The sequence below is a fragment of the Rhinolophus sinicus genome, chromosome 17, assembly GCF_057876585.1.
Source record: "Rhinolophus sinicus isolate RSI-liver-muscle chromosome 17, RSI-T2T, whole genome shotgun sequence".
Lineage (NCBI taxonomy): Eukaryota > Metazoa > Chordata > Mammalia > Chiroptera > Rhinolophidae > Rhinolophus > Rhinolophus sinicus.
Genome location: NC_142517.1, coordinates 204,085,791 through 204,106,059, shown reverse-complemented (window position 1 = coordinate 204,106,059; position 20,269 = coordinate 204,085,791). Strand labels below are relative to the sequence as shown.

The window sequence follows — 20,269 nt, the reverse complement described above, 5'->3', positions numbered from 1 at the left end:
GACAACGCTCCGTGTCACACATCACTTCTGGCATAAGGCAATTTCTGTCAAATAAAAACATTATGGTGTCTCCTCATCCACCTTATTCACTGGATCTGGGACCATGTGGCTTCTGGCTCTTCCCCAAAGTCAAAATGACCATGAAAGGTAAATGTTTGAATAGATTCAGGACAACGAGGCAGCCACGGCACTGCAACAAAAGACACTCACGAAAGAGGACTTCCAGAACCTGCTTCAGAAAGTGGCAAGAATGATGGGATAAGTGCGTTCGAAGTGAGGGGGAGTATTTTGAGGGGGGTTGATTAATGGCAATGTGTCTTTTACTGTAATCATTTTTTTAATTTAAACATTCACCGTATGTTTTGATCACACCTCGTGAGGCACAGAGGGAAAGAGAAAACAAGATTTGTATTTTACCTCCAATTAATAGGATATCAATGAATCAAAGTTCTTCTACCCAGTATTTTTAAAACACACATTACCTTAAAAAGATAGAACTGGTGGTTGCTGTGCTGCCCCAGTTTGTCTTGTAGCCTCTGTATTAAAAGTTTTACTTGGTCTGATCGGGAAGCTGTGATTAGAGGTTCTGCTTTCTGTATCTCTTCTACTAACGCATTCACATCAGTACTGAAATTCACACACACACAAAAATGTTACTTTTTTTTATGCCAAACATTGCATATACGTTCATTACATGAAGAGTTGCGTTGCCTTATGAAGCATAGCATTTATAAAATGTCAAGAACACCATCATCTTAAACCAAGAGATTTCTGGAAAAATATCACATAAATCGATAAAGAGCACTGTGCACGATGAGAGCACGGGTTCTCCAGAACACGTTTTCATTACCTGAGTGCTCTCCCCTGGAAGGGGTGCAAAGGTTCTCATTTGCTCCCCTAAGAAGGCCAAGGGCATCCTGGTCCTGAACATGAGCTCTTTCTCCTTATTTTCTTCTTCTGGACTTTTTTTCTTTTTTTTTTTTTTTTTCCGTCTTTTGAATGAACATATATCGAATGTTCCTGGTACTACTATACTTTCCACTTAATACATGTCCTATTATTCAGCCCTGTAACAACCCTCTAATTTAATGCTTTCGTTGTAATTATTTTAGTGATGAAGAAACGGAGGCTCAGAAAGGTTAAGTTTTAAATACGTTTAGGGAAAGAGAAAGTACCTGACCAAAGGTAAACATTCAAAGAATAATGTTGATTATTAATATGTCTTATTTATTCTAATATGATTTGCCTGAGAGAGAACTGGTCTGCACAGTACAAATTTTCCCCCAATAGTCAAATAATCTATAGCAATTCGGGTAAATGTTGCTAGTCCAGAAAAATATTACATCGAGACAAATATTAATGTCTATAAACCACAGAGCATCTAAAATAAGGTAATTTTGCAAAACATGTATCACGGGTGCACTGTTCAGTGCTCTTCCTTCAAGAAAGGCTTCATTGGGGCCAGCCTGGTGGCTCAGGTGGTTGGAGCTCCATGCTCCTAACCCCGAAGGCTGCCGGTTCGATTCCCACATGGGCAAGTAGGCTCTCAACCACAAGGTTGCCAGTTCAACTCCTCGAGTCCCGCAAGGGATGGTGGGCTCCGCCCCCTGCAACTAAGATTGAACACGGCACATTGAGCTGAGCTGCCGCTGAGCTCCCGGATGGCTCAGTTGGTTGGAGTGTGTCCTCTCAACCACAAGGTTGCCGGTTCGACTCCCTCAAGTGATGGTGGGCAGCGCCCCCTGCAACTAGCAACAGCAACTGGACCTGGAGCTGAGCTGCGCCCTCCACAACTAAGACTGGAAGGACAACAACTTGACTTGGAAAAAAGTCCTGGAAGTACGCACTGTTCCCCAATAAAAGTCCTGTTCCCCTTCCCCAATGAAATCTTGAAAAAAAAAAAAAAAAAAGAAGAAAGTAATAGTTAAAAAACAAAAAGAAAAGAAAGGCTTTGTTATCACAATAATCAATAACGTGGCAATAACTCTGTATGGTGCCAAGTGGAACTATGATGCACGCCTGAAACTAATATAATATTGCATGTTAGTTATATTTTAATAAAAATGTTTTAAAAACAGAAAGAAAGAAAGAGAGAGAGAGAGAGAGAGAGAGAGAGAGAGAGAGAGAGAAACAAAGGGACAGACCTCATGGCCCAGCTACGAGCAAGGTATTCAGTTAGTGGACAGCGTCCAGCTACAGTTCCTTCAGGATTCACTTCAGCATTTGAGCCCCAGGCTGGGTCTTCACGGCCCTCAGCCCAGGGCTCAGCAAAGGACTGTGTGAGAGCCTGGCCACTTCTGCGCCACGAGGGACTGCTCTAACCAGCAAGCCTTGCTCCGGGGCTCCCCTTTGGTCTGACAGAGGCTGTCGTCAAGTCTGCATCAGCCTAGTGATGGTGTCTCCTACACGACCCTGCTTCGTCCCCTGGGCTGTCACAGATGTCATTTCCCAGTAACCTTTTACCCACCTACCTCTGTCTCATCATCTGCTTCCCAGAAACATGAGCTCTGATAAGTCTCCTCTTCCTTCTCCTCATAAATAAACATTTCTTCAGCTCCAGTTGTGTGCAAGGCACAGAGCTAGGGGATATTCATTCCACTTCCATGTATTGAGTACCTACTATAGGCTAGGCCCTGGGAGTGTGAAAGGATGGTCCCAGCTCTCAGGAAATAAAAATCTATCAGAATAGGAGTGAATGTTTGGAAGAGAAATGAATCAGAGACGGTTTATAATAGTGACTTGGATAAATGCTGAGAGTGTCAGTCGTCGACAGAGTTTCATAAGAATTAAAAAGATAATAAGGCCCCCTTGGAAAAGTTTCCAACAAATGTTATGAATCAATACAGATTTTCTAGTAAGATCTAAATTAACCAGATATTTAATCCATACATCCCAACCCAGCAACTCTATTCCAATTGCTATTTTCCCACACAGTGACTCCAGCATGTCATATATAATGCAAGTGTTTTTATGTGCAGGATATATCCAGATTTTTAGGCAGAATTAGAAGCAAGACCTACGCTTTTTTTTTTTTTTTTTTTTAACTTTGAGACATTTCTTGACTCCATAGGATGACTACGGCATCCTAAGGATTTATACTTTTTAAATATAAAATCTGCATTGTTCTGAATCTTTAGCTGGAAGTTATTCTCTCGTGCAGAAGGTCCCACTCATATGATGTTCCGTTTTGTACCAGTTGTTTCTCAAACTAGACAATAAGCCCATTGAGATAGGGATTATGATAAGTATCTTTATAGCCTCTCATAGACTCTAACCTAACCTTTATATGAAGAAGGTGCAAATACATCACTGCTGACTAAGTAAATGAATGTTTAACAATGGAACTTTCTGCCTGCTGCCATAATCAATAACATGAATCAGTACTATGTTCCATTTACAAAAATAACAGAAGGCTTGATTTGATCTGAGGCCTTGTGTTCCCTGAAAATAGAGTAAACAGGGATTAATGTAGGCGAAATTCAATGACATTCTGTCACCGTTTACTCTCATTTAAAAAAACAATACCTATTGAGCACTTTCTCTGTGCCAAGCACCTGGCATAAGGTTTGCACTCCACTATAACCATCCTCCAAGCCACACCCTGTCCTCTCCCTAAAACAGACTCCAAACTCTGGCAGCAGCTCTCACCAGCCACGAGGCTGTTTGTGCTTATTTTAAAACTGAAGAGCAGCTTGTCTACTATTTAATTTCAGTTTTGTGCGAAGTCCCTTTGCTGACAGTCTCTCCTCTCCACTAATCACGACAAAGTAAAAGGACAGTCACAAAGGAAAATCACTTATTTCACTGGGGTACAACTCTAAAACATAAATTTTTGTTCTACTTTTTTCCATTTTCTCCCACTCAGAATACCTTCACCTTATCTGAATGTGAGCTCCCACAGGTATAATCACTAATCTGATTCTGTCTCTTGAAGCGGAGTTTTGCATAAGATTTCCTAAAGGAAAGATTCTGTGCAATATCCTCTCACAAGGGGATTTCCTCTGGGTGAAAAACAAATTTCAGAGATAAAGGTTTGTCCCTCCCAACTCTGCCCCATGGCAATCAATGAGGAAGATCGTATGTGCTCAGCTCTATGAGATATTTATCTTCTAAGAAAATAACAGGCTCAGTAATATTCTTAAAATGTAACAACCAGGACTCCTCAAAAATGGCAAAGTCATCAAACACAAGGAAAGTCTGAGAAACTGTCACAGCCACAAGAAGCCCAAGGAGACCTGACAACTAAATGTAATATGGTGCCCTGGATGTAGCTTAGAAGAGAAAAAGATGAGGAAAAAAAAGAAAACTAAATCAAAGAAGGTCTTTAGTTAATAATAATGTATCAATACTGATTCACTAATTATGACAAATGTACAATACTAATCTAAGATGTTAATAATAGGGGATTCCGAGTATGGGGTACTAGGAACTCTGCCTTCACAATTTTTCTAAAATTATTCTAAACTAAAAGCCTTTTTGGGAAAAGAGGTCTGTCTATTTAGGAAGAAGAAAAGGGCAGATGATCCTTCTTCCAGCTCCTCTTCATTCAGCAAAGAAACTCAAGTGGAATTCACTGAAACAAACAGAACATAATACACCACAGAACATTTTTTTTTAAAGCAAAATATTGTCTGAGTTTATGCAGCTCATCCACACATCACCTGATGTCACAGTTTTCCAATTAAAAAAAAAAAAGATATGAAATACATTTGACATTCTATAACTAGCTTACCTGGGACTGAGATCAAGCAAATCTAAGGACTTGGTCTTCAATTCTCCACTCTTTTCATATTCCAACATAATTCCTGTAAAAATAAACAAACATGTTATAAAACATTTGTGATGACAACCTATGTCAAAAGTTAACCTACTTTGGGCCGGCCTGGTGGCTCAGGCAGTTAGAGCTCCATGCTCCTAACTCTGAAGGCTGCCGGTTCTATTCCCACATGGGCCAGTGGGCTCTCAACCACAAGGTTGTCAGTTCGACTCCCGCAAGGGATGGTGAGCTGCGCCCCCTGCAACTAGCAACGGCACCACAACTAAGATTGAAAGGACAACAACTTGACTTGGAAAAAAGTCTTGCAACTACACACTGCTCCCCAATAAAGTCCTGTTCCCTTCCCCAATAAAATCTTAAAAAAAAAAAAAATTCCAAGGAAAAATTAAATTATTTTAAAAAAACAAGTTAACCTACTTTGACATAATTGTTTTCATTTTCATTTTTCAGTTTTTTTAATTTTTCAACATAAAATCTATGTAGTGGTATCTAAATCTAAAATAAGATTATATAACTCACTTTTCCTTGGTCCTTCCTTTAAATATAACTAAATACCCTTGAAATTACTCAACAGGCAATGCTAAATTAATTGAAAGTTATAAAGATGAATATGGACTGGCTAGAGGCCTCAGGAATGACAATGTGGTGAGTTCTCTAGGTTTTCTTTTTATTTCTCACATATCCCTAAAACTAGGGATCAGAGGGACTTGCAGCCTAGAACCACCAAAAGGTATAAACAACAAAAAACCGAACAACAAAAGCAAAACTTACCTTCTACGGACACAAGACCAGGAGAAGGGAAGTCAAACAAAGAACTAATGGGGAGCCCTAGACCCTCCTCCACAGCTGGGGCCCCTGCAGGCAGTCCAACCCACCAGTGAAAGCCCTGGGCTATCCTATTTCTCACTGCACACCTGGGCCCCAGGAGCAGTCTGATCTGCCTGGAGCAGACACAACAACAAAGCCCCAGACCTTCTCAACATGTGCTCCTTTGCTGGGGCCCCATAGGGCCATCTAGTCCATCTACAGCAATGCCAGGGAAGTCCTGGGATTTCCCAGACCCCACTCCACAACCAGACCATTGGTGGGCAGTCTCATCCACCTAATAAAGGGTAGTAATAAAGTCCTAGGATGTCCCAAATGCTACTCTATATCTACCCACCAAAGCAGTGTCTCTCTGCCTTTCAACCAGAGGCATAACAAAGCCCAGGGTCTTTGCCCACACCCCCAGAAGTTCACCCAGTGAGAGCAGGTATATTGGGAGGTATCTTCTGCCCTGCAGGTGGTACCCACAGGGATCAAACAGGAGCCTTAGCAGCACCAGGAAACTAAACTGCCATTGGAACTAAGCCCACAAAAGTAAGCCCACAGAACCTATATGCCAAGTCTAAACATGATGATGGTCTGCCAAAATAGATTTAGTTAGGATCAAGTGTCTTCTAATATAATAACCAAAATGTCCAGGAAAGAATAAATAGGAAAAGACAATTAACCAATCCCAGTGCCCAGGATAAAATAAAAAACTCACCCATCATACCAAGAACCAGAGAAAGAGAATCAACAAACACTAATATGGAGGCAAATCAGATGCTGGATTTATCTGACCAAGATTTTAAAAGAGATGTCATAAAAATACTTCAGTACTCATTTATAAATACACTTGAAACAAATAAAAAATTTTAAAAGTCTCAGAAAATAAATAGAAGCTATTAGAATGAACCAAATGGGAATTACAGAACTGAAAAGTTATATAACCAAAATGAAAAGCTTGCTGAATAAGGACAATAGTAGAGTAGAGATGACAAAGGATAGAATCAATGAACTTGAAGACAGGTCAATCGAATACATTTAATCTGAACAACAGAGAGATAATAGACTGAAAGAAAAAAAAAACTGAACAAAGCCTCTTAACCATGTTATTACACTACCTCTATGGCTATGGACTAGTAGATCTCAAAACATTTGGCCTTAGGAAAACCTTATACTCTAAATTATTGAAGTCACCAAATAATTTTTGTTTTTGCAATATTTTCCATATTAAAATTGAAAATGTTTTTAATTAATTATTAAGCTGTTCTTAAATAACAATAACAAACTCATAGCATATTAACATAACTAACATATTTTATAGTAATAACTATATCACTTCCCAAAAAATAAGAAGAGTAGCACTGTTTTATACTTTTGCAAATCTCTTTAATATCTGGCTTAATTAAAGAGCTGGATTCTCATCTCTACTTCTGCATTCAAGCTGTCGTTGTACATTGTTTGGATGAAGTATAAGAGAAAAATCTGGTCATACACAGATATGTAGTTGGAAATGGAGGAATATTTTAATTGCCTTTTCAGATAATCACGGTTAATATCCTTTGATGCTATATTAAAACTTAACAAGAGGTGGTTTCATAAAGATCAGTTGCAATATAGAATTTGAAATCATATCAACTAGGTCTTCAAACTCTGTTACATTAAAACCATTGGTCTAACTCGCACTTTCAAAGGATATTTTATCCATGTGTGAATTACAACATCATACACTGGACATTTGAAAAATATTAGTTTACTGAGTTATGCACACCTTCTAAATGCGTGCATTGACATATTTCTAAATGAAATATGTCAATATTTCATCATACAATATCCCAAAAGTCACATTTGTTCATGTCACTACCAATATCTAGCATCAGAAAACTCTCTTACTGTTGGTAAGCCGTCAAGCTCGTAGTGGTAGGCACAAGTTTTCTGAAATTCTAATATTTGCTTGAAAGCTCAAATTTTATCACTGGCGAAAAAAAAAAACCCAAAAAACTAAAACCTTGGAAAGTCTTGCTTGGAAGTTTCAGACTCACTTATTTTCAAGAAAATGTCTGCCAAATATCCAAGTCGGAACACCATGTTTGTTTCTCAGTCAGTCTTTCCAGTGAAAATGGTGTTCCATGAAAAACAATAGCTAGTTCATCTCTGCACCCAAACAACTGCACAGGTGTTTTCCTCAAGACAACTGTCATACAGCACAGGGCAGCAGAAGTGCTCTGTGAGTACCTTCTGTCTCATTACCCAGAAGACATGTACCTTATGTCAGTGTTTCAACACATTAATGTTTTACTGCTTCATCAAGGACATTCTTAAGTGAAACTGAGGGTTTTATTTCCTACCTCAAGTATGTGTGTGTCAGTGAGGAATACAATGAATGACCACTACTATGGTCTGTGGCACTGCCTTGATTTGTAGTACGGTGCCAGCAGCTTCACCTTCCACTGTTTTTGCACCACTAGTGCAAATGTCAATACAGTGAAAAAAACAAATAATACTATCTTATTGTTATTATGAAAAGAGATTTGATCTGGAGGCCCCACTGAATGGGTTCAAGGGCCTCCAGGAGTTCTCCTACAATTTGAGAATCACTGCTAAAGATCATAATTTGATATAAAAGTTGTCAAATTAATCTATGGTGTTAAAGTAATTATAATGACTTTATTTTTTGGCATTTGAAATATTACCAAATACTATAAACTATAAAACAATAAAGTGTGATTCTGATACAAAATTAGGTAAATATAATAGAATCATCTATATATGGGAATTTTAAAACAAGATAAGGTAATACTTCAAATTAATGGAGAAAGGATGGATTATTCAATAAATAATGATGCAATAATCAGCTGAAATTAAGAAAGCTATATTTCTACCACACAATGTACAAAAATATATTCTAGGTTGATTAGAAATTTTAATATTAAAAATAGAATATAAAATGGTCTACATAAGAGAACATATTTATACCTTAGTATCTGTAACTGGCATTTTAAACATGATGTGAAACTCAACAGCTGAAAAAGAAAAATTTGACAGATTTGTCTGAAATAAATTTTAAACTTCTGCAAAGTAAAAGATACTACAGAGTTTAACACAAATGATAATCAGGAAAATAATTTCAACTATAAATACAAAGCTTAAAGAACTTAATGTAAAAACTCTAAAATGATTTTAATAAAGAAAATGGACAAAAGGCATGAACAGTCAATTTACAAAGACAGTGATCAATAAACAGACCAAACTAAATGTCCCCAACTTCATTAAGAAATACAAAATAAAAGATAAAATTTTTATCTATCAGATTATCAAAGATTACAGAGGCTGATAATACTCAACATTAGCAAAACTGAAGAAACAGGCATGCTCACTTACTATTGGTAGACCTGGTAGGTGGCTCCTTTCAAGGGGCCATCATACCTTCAGGGGGTTAAGGGTGAACTTAGATATCATTTTATTTATGTTTCAAAATTTGGTTATAAGTAACTTATTACTTTTATCATAAAAAATAAGAACATGAATAAAAATGAATAAAATGATAGGGATCAAAATTATTAGAATATAAACTCTTGAAGACCAACATCCCCATAAAATTATTTGAAAACTCAAGATACAGTACCTTGAAACATACAAAGTTTCTATCAAGTTAAGACATTAATGTCATCAAGGACTGTTTGTTTCATGTTCTGTAATTTTAATTTTTTTGCAGTATATACAAGGGTACTCAATATGTACTATTTATTATTGAGGAAAGTAGGTGTTCAATAAATAGTTGAGTAAATAAATAATACAAACAATGAGTAAGTAATATAATCATAAGCTGTAGCTCAGGGAAAGGTTGGAAAGAATTAGCCCTTGACAATCAACACAACATAATATCCAAAGAATACGCATTTTAAAAATAGAGCAAACAAATTCAGAAAATTCTGCTTTTATATTTACAACTGTCTTGCTTGTAATAAAACGAAAAATGTTAAAAATCTTTAGGTCAACTACTAAAGATTAGTTGGGTTACTATACAAACAGATCTAGAAAATAAAGTGCAAAATCTGAAACATGTACCTTGACTTTTTCATTGACAAACATCAAGGTAGTGTGCTTACCTTCCCATGACCACTGAGCTCCAAAATGAGCAAGAGGCTGCTTTGCGTCTTGCAGTAAAGAATACGAACAAAAAATGGACAAAGATGTTTCCAGAATACATGTTGTTCTCTAGTAATTGTTTCCCACGGTATCTTTTTTCCCCAATTTCTCTATTATTTATTTTTTATTGAATTTATTGGGGTGATATTTTATTGGGGTTAGCAAAAATACTTAGGTTTACAATTCTATAATACGTCATCTATATGTCACATTGTGTGTTCACCACCCAGAGTCAGTTCTCCTTCCATCATCATATATTAGACCCCCTTTCATCCTCTTTTAGCACCACCCCCCCTTCCCCTTTACCCTCTGGTAACACAAAACTGTTGTCTGTGTCTATGCGTTTTTGTTTGTTTCTCTTGTTCGTTTGTTGCTTTCAGTTTTATATCCCATAGTATCTTAATACTCTTGATCTTCTCCTAGGTGTGCATTATTATGCAATAGATATAATGCCCAAAACACTTATGTAAGAAGCTGCTACCCCCAAAATTCTGCAATGTACTAAAAGGCTAACCTCCAAAAGATATGTGTATTCCTTACCCAGGTCATATTTGGTCAACAGAAACCGTTAAAGTGCTCAGAATATTAATCAGTTTAATTAATGTTTATTTAATGCCTTCTCCTGGCCAAAAAATTAGGGTCCTGCACACAATAGATAAAAAATAAAGACTGTCATAACTGAGTCAGTTGGAAAGCATATATTCAGCACCTGCTCTTCACAAAGCAAAGAGCTTATGAATTAATGAATGTGACCAAGATAAAAAGGAAATGCCCCATGTCTGATTAACCATGTTACTGCTATGTACCTCTTGTCACCAGGAGTTCAGGTAGGGACAGGGATCACTCAGTGGGTGCCAACGAGGCCATGCTCCTGACCTATACATTATACAAAAGAAAGTGGGAGGACTGAAATGAGAGGATTAGGAGGTGAAACAAAATTGCTCTATAAACAGAAGGGATAAACATCTCATGGGAATGACTCAGTGGTGAGTGATTTTTCCTCTTTGATAATGTTATTGAAACACCCACCTGCAATTCAGTAGTATCTCCCAAACTTGCATATAATGTATGGCTCTCCAAGGATTGGAATTTGGAAATTAAATGTCTAACATGCCAAGTGATGTGACCTCATCAGAAGATCATCAAGGCAACAGTTGCAAGCATGTGTCTAAAGCATTTCTTGAACCTAAGATTGCGGTTAGAACCCTGGACTTTTAGAGCTGCAACAGACCTTGGAGATGGCCTATCCAACCCATTCACATTTCAGGCAGAGTTCGTGGCATTCTACTTAACAAACATCACCTCATTAAACTCATTCATTTATTACCAAATACACAAGTGCCTTTTTATGCAGTAGGCTCTATTCTAGGTGCTAGAGATACGATAGTAGACAAAATGGACAAAGTCCTTGCCCTCAGAAGCTTTTATTCTAGCTGGGGAGACAAAGATAAATAAGTAAAATGATGGTCTGTTGAACTGAGATAATGCTAAGAAAGACAAAGCAGGGAAGAGGCTATGAAATATCTTGAGAAGAAGTTGGAAATTCTAGAAAGGGAGGTTTCACTTTACTAACTTTACTTACTTTGGAGGAAAGAGCTAAAAAAGAAAAAGGTGAGAGTGCTAGCAATGCAGATGTCCAGGGACAGATGATTCCAGGCAAAAAAACAAACAAACAAAGAAACAAAAACAAAAAAACAGCAACCACAGAGACCCTGAGTGGGGGCACGACCGCCCACCCAGGGAACACCAAGAAGAGTAGAGTTGCTGGAATGGGAAGCACGATGAAGTCAGAGAGACAAAAGGGGGAGAGGATCCTGTAGGGTCGCAGAGGTTATGGCCTCAGAGATCATGCCCTTTTCCTTTAAGTAAAATGAAAAGTCACTGGAGAGCTTGAGCTGAAGAGTGACATGATCAGATTTGGTTCTAACAGAGTCACCCGCTGCTGTGGAAGCAGACTGAGTGGAGCAAGGGCAGAACATCTAGCAGTAAAGCGAATGGCGACCGTGGTTGTGGAGCGAAGTTGCTGAATTCTGTCCAGTCATGTATCGGATGATATTTCAGTAAACAACAGACTGCATATACATACGATGGTGGTCCCGTAAGATTACAATGGAGCTGAAAAATTCCTACCACCTAGTGATGTCATAGCTGTTGTAACATTGTAGTGCAATACATCACTCACGTGTCTGTAGTGATGCTTGTGCAAACATATTGGCTGCCAGTCATATAAAAGTGTAGCACATACAATTATGTACAGTACATAATACTTGGTAACGATAATAAATGAGTGTATTATTAGCTTATGCATTTAGTATACATGTAATCATTATTTTAGAGTGTACTCTTTCCATATGTGTGTGTGTGCGCATGTGTGTGTGTGTGTGTGTGTGTGTGTGTGTGTAAAAGTTTGCTGTAAAACAGTATGCCACGTCACTAAGATGCTGTACAGGTTTGTAGCCTAGGAGCAATAGGCTTACCATACAGCCCAGGTGTGTAGCAGGCTAAACCATCTAGGTTTGTGTGAGTGCAGTCTATGGTGTTCATACAAGGACGAAATCGCCTAACATCATATTTCTCAGAACGTATCCCTATCGTTAAGCGGCACATAACTGCATACATATTTTGGAGCTGTGCTGACAGGGTTTCTTACTGGACCAAATGCAGAGTGTGCAAGAGAGAAGAAAAGGGTGAGTCCAAGGTTTTAGAATGAGGCAAAGTGGGGGAACGGAGCTGCCATTGACTCAGATGAGGGAGACCAGAGGAGGCCAGTGTGAGCTGCACACTGGACATCCGAATGAGGAATCCGGCAGGCAATTAGGTACTCAGCACTACTCAGGATGGTGTTTAAGCCCTGAGAATGGATGAGAACGCCCAGCAAATAAATATAGATGGAGAAGTCCAAGGGCGGAGCTCTGGGAGAATCCAACATTAAGAGCAGAAAAAATAGAAGCCAACAAGATCAACCGAGAAGGAGTGACAATGAGACAGGACAACAAAAAGAGTGTGTGTCCCGGAAGCCAAAGGAGGGCAGAATGACCAGATGGGTCAAATGCTGCTGTCAGGTCAAGAAAGGCAAGGACTGAGTGTGGCCTGGGGGGTTGGCCATGTTGGAAGTCACTGGGGAGCTTGAAAAGGGCAGTTTCAGTGGAGCAGTGAGGGTGAAAACATGAGGAGCAGGTTCAAGACAGAAAAGAAAAACCGGAAACAACTGTCTTTCGAGGAGGTTTACTCTAAAGGAAAAGAGATAAATGGGCGAGTAGCTGCAAAGGGTCAGCAGTCCAGTGAGATGGGTGCTGTTATCACCATCTGACTGACGTCTCAACAGATCAAAACAGATTGCCCAAGTTACTAAATTTTTATATGGGGAGAGTAGTTATTATCATTCCAGAGCTCATGTTCTCAACCTAAACTCCACAGCAAAGGAATAAAAGCAAGACATCCATCACTCTATGGGAACCAGCACAGGCCCACGTCCAAACACAGCCAAAGCAAAGTTGTGGAATGCTTAAAGAGAAAAAGCCATTAATCTTAATTTAAAATTTCCTAAGTATCACCTCTCATATCTAGAGCATTGTTATTTTAATTAGAATTCCAAGGGACAGAAAATGAGTGTGTTTCTTACAAACGTTAACTTAACATTGGAGAAAGTTGCTGCTCTCAGGTCCACTCTTGCAGGAAGGCCCCAACTTTTCATTGGGCAAGTAAATTTGGTCATCATCTGCTTTGTGGCAAGTTTTTCAGACTTTTTATTTTATATTTTTCTTATTTTTAAAAGTGAGTTCTGAATTAGAAGCCAAGAGTTCTGCTCCTATTTCTGTTCCTAACAAACTTGGTGACCAACAGACTTCAAATATTCTCTAAAGGTGACCATGTCTTCACCTGTGAAACGAGAGAACTAAGCAAGTTTATCCTACTCAAACTATAGCATTCTGGAGGCTTGTTTCATATTCCTTAATTCAGTGGAATCACGGACTGTCACCTTCCTTAAAGCTCCATGGCACAGAGGGCAAAGCACCTACACAATAGGCCGTTAATAAACATACTGATGGATAATACAGTCTGGAAAACAATCACTAACGTAATATGCTTGGTCAAGCATGCATTTCTCTTTTCATACTCAACACATGTTGACTTGATAACTCTGGTACATTTTTTTAAAAAGTAATATGGTCCTTGTCAGTGTCTTCCCTTCTGAAAACCAAGATCCCAGGACATCACCAATCACCCCCTCTCCCTCCTCATCTGTCACATTTCTAACTAAACAGAAAGCATTACAACCAGGCAATTTAAAAGTTTAGAGACTTCCTAAAAGAGTCATTTTAAAAGTTTTGAGGAACAGAGTCCAGCAACTGAAAGAGTAAGGAGCCCATTTTGGGAAGCCACCTGCTTCTGGTCCCACAGGGATCACCCCCTGGGGACCCCGCGGCCCTCTCAGGTCCCCGCACCCTCTTCCCCCCCCAAACCCGACCAGTGCCAGAGTCCAGGTTCCCAGACCAGTGCCAGAGTCCAGGTTCCCAGCCGAGGCGGAGGTGACCCGGCCCGTACCTGGCGGGTAATAACGGAGCAGGAGGCTCTTGAGCTTCATTTTCTTGCCCCGGGACACCCCGCGGACCCGCTGCGTAGCCATGGCAACGGTCAAACAACAGCGGGACGGCGCGGCGCATGCGCGGATGCCTCTGCTGGCTCCCGGGGCGCAGAGCTCCCGGCCAGGGCTCAGGGGCCGTTGCATGAGGCGCGGGCCAGCGACGGCAGAGCAGGAGTCCCCGGTCCCGCGAGACAGGGGCGGGGAGCGCGACCTGTCCCCGCCGTCGCCTGCATCTGCCTCGGGGTTCCCAGGGCCAGGCGGGAGCTCCAGGTCTTGGCGCTGGGACAGCACATCGGCCCGGGCTGCCGCCCCCCGAACTTCACCCCTTGGTGTCGGAAGTGGGCAGTCACGAGGAATCTCCCCGTGTCCTCAGTAAGGGTGACCTCACAAGGGCAAGGTGCGGCTGGGAACCGCCAACCTTGGCTACGGCTTGGGCCGCGCGTTCTGTAGCCTATTGGGTTTCCGAGGAGGATGGGGGAGAAATCACGCTCCCTGTTACCATTGCTGCCAACCCCACCCCCGCCCCCAACCGAGAAGGAGTGACAATGAGACAGGACAAAAAACAGAGAAGCCAAAGGAGGGCAGAATGACCAGATGGGTCAAATGCTGCTGTCAGGTCAAGAAAGGCCAGGACTGAGTGTGGCCTGGGGGGTTGGCCATGTTGGAAGTCACTGGGGAGCTTGAAAAGGGCAGTTTCAGTGGAGCAGTGAGGGTGAAAACATGAGGAGTAGGTTCAAGACAGAAAAGAAAAACCGGAAACAACTGTCTTTCGAGGAGGTTTACTCTAAAGGAAAAGAGATAAATGGGCGAGTAGCTGCAAAGGGTCAGCAGTCCTGTGAGATGGGTGCTGTTATCACCATCTGACTGACGTCTCAACAGATCAAAGCAGATTGCCCAAGTTACTAAATGTTTATATGATGAGAGTAGTTCTTATCATTCCAGAGCTCATGTTCTCAACCTAAACTCCCCATGCCCTGTCCCTGTCCCCACAGAAGAAAAATGGCCTCAGTGTAATAGCCTATATTTGCTGACGCCATGCCATGCTCTGCGCTAAGCGCCTTATGCACCTGTCCTCATAGAGTCCAAACAAAGGCACAAATTATGCACCATTTAGTCCCACCTCCATCTACAGGAGACAACTGAGAATCCCAGAAAGTGAAGAACTACCGTAGGTCCAGGTCTAGTGAGTGGTGGAGGTGGGCTGGGAAGGGGGTGCTGCAGAAGCCTGCACCTCTGCTCTCAACCCGGGGTTTACGGCTTCCCAGGCCTTCTTTTGGCTTATTCTATTTCTTGTCAGCATTGGTCCTTTGCCTGCTGCCACCTCAAGTTTTCATCAGGAAGCCTGTGCAGGGGAAGAGTGGGTTAGGCAGATTATCAATTTCCTTTAAGGAATTTAGCCTGAGGGCGGAAATCGGAATTTCCCAAACTTAAGCAGTTCCTGTTATCTTCACAACTGTGGGTGGTCAGGAATTATCACCTCCATATTCCATACCTAGAAGTTTTCTTTGTGTTTTTACAACTTCTCTAAGTTGACTCGATTTACTTCACATTTTAAAATGTAATTTAAAAGAAAATTGTTACACTGTAAATTAAAATGTTATATTAATTTCAATGAAAAGCAGCAGGCAACTGAAAAAAATAAATGTAATTTTTTAAATGTAATTGAATTACTTTATATTAGTGCCTGCCAGACTGTGAAACAAAGGTCTTCCCTTTCTTTCTTTCTTTTTTTTTCAAGAGGACAAAGTTAGCAACTACGGTAGTACCTGGGTTTTCCAATGTCTCCGTTGACGAGCATTTTGGTTTATGAACCCTATAAACCCGGAAGTAAATGCTTCGGTTTTCTAACATGACTCAGAAGTCGAACATGTCACATGTCACATGGCTTCCGCTGAGTGCAAGATCCTGAGGCCTAGCTGTCAGCTGTTTTCGAATGTTCCAGAACTCGTGGATTACATTCAAAAACCAAGGAACCACTGTATTTGAAATGTCAAGACAGAGTAGCACCCAGATGAGCCTTTTTACTTCATGTATTCAGAAGGTTGGTGAGATCACTGAAATGGGAAAGCTTTGCTACTGAGGGATACAATTAAACCTTTGCTACTGAGGGATACAACAAACGGGCAGCATATAAAAAAAATCATCTCATTTCACCAGCAGTAAAGCATCCACATTTGGGAAATGGGGAACCAGGTGAAATCTATCTTCTGGCTCAAACTTTCCCCTAATCATTAAGACTCTGAAAAGGTTTAAGTAGGAAGGGGCAAAGAGTTCATTTATAGAAATGAGGGACTTTTTTTATTATTATTAAATTTATTGGAGTGACATTGTTAATAAGGTTATATAAGTTTCAAGTGTACAATATTATGATACATCATCTGTATATTGTATTGTGTGCTCATCACCCAAAGTTTAGTCTCCTTCCATCGTCCCCATATATGTGAAGAGAGACTCTTTAATAGATTTTGTTCACCAGTGTTATTGCTTATTATGCTCCTGCCATTTAAAATGATGCCTTTGGAAAAATAGGAACTTTACAGTAGAGAAATCTAGTAGACACCGTTTCAAAGTTAATGTCACCAACACTGAGACAAAATGACATCAATACCACCTGTTATAATGCACGGAAAAGAACACAGTAATCCTCTGGAATTCCTGCCCACAATGCATTACCTGCCTCTAATCATGAGGAAACTTCAGAGCAACCAAAACTGAAGAAATTGTTCAAAATAATTGTCAAGGTCAACAAAGAAAAGGATAGACTGAAAAACTCCTCCAGGTTAAAGGACACTAAAGCGACAAAACAACTAAATGTACTGAGTGATCCTGGATCCGAACCTGGGGGTAAAAAAAAAAAAGCTATAAAGGGCGTGATTGGGACAATTCAATGAAATTTGAATACAGATTATAGCTTATATCATATTAACATTTTATCAGTATTGTTTTCTGATTTAGGTTATTCTGTGGCTATGTAAGAGAATGTCCGTGTTCTCAAAAAAAACACAGATTTACTTAGGGATAAAGGGGTATGATATCTGCAATTAACTCTCAGATGGTTTAAGTGTGTGTGTGTGTGTGTGTGTGTGTGTGTGTGTGTGTGTAATTGGATAGGTAGATTGATAAGAAATAATAAAGTGAATGAGCAAAATGTTGACTCTAGACAAAGGGTTCCTTTTGAGGAGTTCCTTCTACTACTCTTGAAACTATTCCATAAGTTTGAAATTATTGCAAAATAAAAGGTGATGTTTGTTTCCCATAGGCCAAGCCAGGATTCAGAATGTTCCAGAATATAGATGATAATCACAGAACTATCCACTCTTGTTTTGTTAAGAGAGTCCCAAGTTCAAGTTCACTTCCTGATTCACCCCTGATTCCACCTCCCGTCTTCTAGCTATGGGACCAAGAGCCTGCATCATTGCTGCCTGCCTTCCCCACTCCCTCTCTTTCTAGAGGTTTCTATCCTCCCTAAACTGCGTGTCCCTTCCTGCTGCAGGTGGAGGACTTCCCCTACTTCCTTGAACCAAACGTAGAGGTTGTCCTCTTGCTTCTTAAAAAAGAATTCCAGCTCTGCAGCCTGTGACATCTCTCCCTTGGCCAAGTCTCCCACGGAAGTGGTTAGAGGACTTCCTAACCACCTCCCCATCGTATCCAGAGCCCTCTTTCCAACTCTGGGGCACAGGCCCTTTGAGGTGAGGTCCAGTCTTCTCACGGCCCATGCCCACCAGAGGTCAGCATCTCCCACCGTCATGTTTACCTGAGAATCATGTATCTTGATGTCCACGCACCCTGACTATCCATTCAGTTTCCAATTTCTCTCACAGTTCCTTCCAAGGATCTAGGCCATCTCTGCTAATAGGACTCCCAGAGAATAGCCCAGAATCCTTGTCACAAGTACCCAATATAAGTCCCCCACCCCCTTTTCTAGAAAGACAGTGAGGTTGTAGGCCAATGAAATGGTGATCCAAAGAGAAGCAAGTAAAGTTCCTAAGTGCAGGCAGATTTCTCTTTTGGCCTTGGCTTAAGTTGAGGTTGAAGCTGTGCTTCACTGTCTCAACCTGTATAAATGACTGTTTCACTCTAAATCGGCCCCATGCAGAGCCATTAGTTATGAATGATGTACAGAAATCGCAGCTCCTACATTACCCAGGTGATGGGCGCTCATCCCAGTGTGTGGCTGACATAGGATGACTTCCTCACAGGATTAATGTAGAGACCTTCCTAAAAGTTGTATTACTTTCCATCAATTCATAGCATTCTGTGTTGATTTGACCATTGACACACTAGATCAACAATTGCCATTCATATGAGTTTGTACATATAAGTGGGATATTTGACTCTGGGTTTCTTCCCACTGAAACTTGCCTTAAACAACCAGAAACTTAAAAACAATAGCATTAATTTTTCTCCCCTACTTTGGGCTTCGGTTCTCACAGAAGCATGGGTATCACCTGGGAACTTGTTAGAAATGCAAATTCTTGCCCCACCCCACCACCTACATATCAGAAATCCTGGTAATGAGGCCCAACAATTCATGTTTGAACAAGCTTTCCTGGTGAGTCTGATGAAAGATGAAATCTGAAAACCACAGTATTAGTATGAGTTACGTTGGCTTGGCCAGGGCTGAGAGAGATTGGGCCTCCTCTCCCTACAATCAGGCCATTCTGATCAGTGTTCCCTGACTGTCAGGGACAGTAAAACGGTTTCTCAGCCACATCCGAAGATGTGAGCAAGGCCCAGAAACAACGTGGGGAAAAGCTGGAATTCTCCACCTAAGTGGGTTTCAGATGCTCCAATGCACCGAGAGAGACCAACAGCCGTCAGACTTAAGGAAGGATAAGAAGGTCCCTGGGAGAAAAAGCCATGGATGGGGGATCTCTACAAATGGAAAGGGGGAGAAGGGTAAAGGAAAGGAGGCAGGAGTTAGCATGGGGATCCACTAAGATGGGACAGGAGTAGGGGGTCCAGCTGCAGTTGGGCTTTGTATTTCCCACGTGACCCAGCTCCTCCTGAAGAGAGCCATGCATCAATGAGACACTGTGTCACTAGTCTTTGGAGTCCTCGTGGAAAGCAGTAGATAAAAAGAGAGGTGTAGTTCCCTCCTGGAGAGATAGAGATCTGGATTCAGAGCCTAGCAGTAGAGGTCAGCTCTGCAAGCCCAGTTAACGGGGGCCCCACCCCAGCAGACCCCCAAGCAGAGGGGCTGCATTTGGGCAGGGACATACTGATGGCATTTCACTTTGTACCTTCTTCCATGCCTGCCTCCACCCCACTGAAGAACTCACAAAGTATCTGATCTTACCTGAGGCCAGAAAACTGATGGGGCCAGGGGGCCACCAATTGAATCACTCCATAAGTATGTATTGAGGACCTATGAGTGCCAGGCATGTTCCAGGAGTTAATTCTGAAAAAAATATTTTAGAAACTCATTCATAGAAAGAATCAGACTCCAGGTGGGTTTGGAACTATTGCAGTTATGCAGAGGCGACACGTCTGTAGGTATGACCACATTTACACTCACTGATGGGTTACTACTGGGACCTGCAGGTCACACTAGCAGGGTCAATAAACAGTAGCTTTGCCACCCATTGTAATTCTTCAGAGCAGAATACCTGATATGATGCCTGTGTCTACCATCTACAAGCCTGGTGATTTGGGGCAGGATTTATAACGCCTATGGCTTCTGTTTCCTCATCAGAAAGATAGAAATTATCTCAGTATCTAATTAACAGAGTTGTTGTTGTTGAGTCTGGCTCATTCAGAAACACTCTAAGTATTAAGGATGGTGACGATAACAATAAGCATTTATTATCTCAAGGTTGTGTGTTTGAAACTGGGGAAAGGGTGTGTGCATATTGTTCCCATTTAAACTGATAATCTAGACCAGCAATTACTCTGATAATCACTTACATGCAATTTAGAGTACTTTGCATGCTATTTGACAACAGGTGTAC

The 20,269-nt window shown here is 40.8% G+C and overlaps 1 protein-coding gene across 1 annotated transcript in view; it reads right to left on the bottom strand.

The window, feature by feature from the left end:
- DAW1 (dynein assembly factor with WD repeats 1) overlaps positions 1-14,682 on the bottom strand; it is a 38,697-nt gene extending 24,015 nt beyond the window's left edge. The window contains exons 1-3 of the mRNA XM_019737349.3: positions 14,279-14,682; positions 4,733-4,805; positions 483-627 (exon numbers count right to left, since the gene is read on the bottom strand). Of these exons, the coding sequence (XP_019592908.3) occupies positions 483-627; positions 4,733-4,805; positions 14,279-14,462 (402 nt within the window). The 5' untranslated portion in view covers positions 14,463-14,682. The remainder of the gene's footprint in view (positions 1-482; positions 628-4,732; positions 4,806-14,278) is intronic.
- Positions 14,683-20,269: the final 5,587 nt, after the last annotated feature.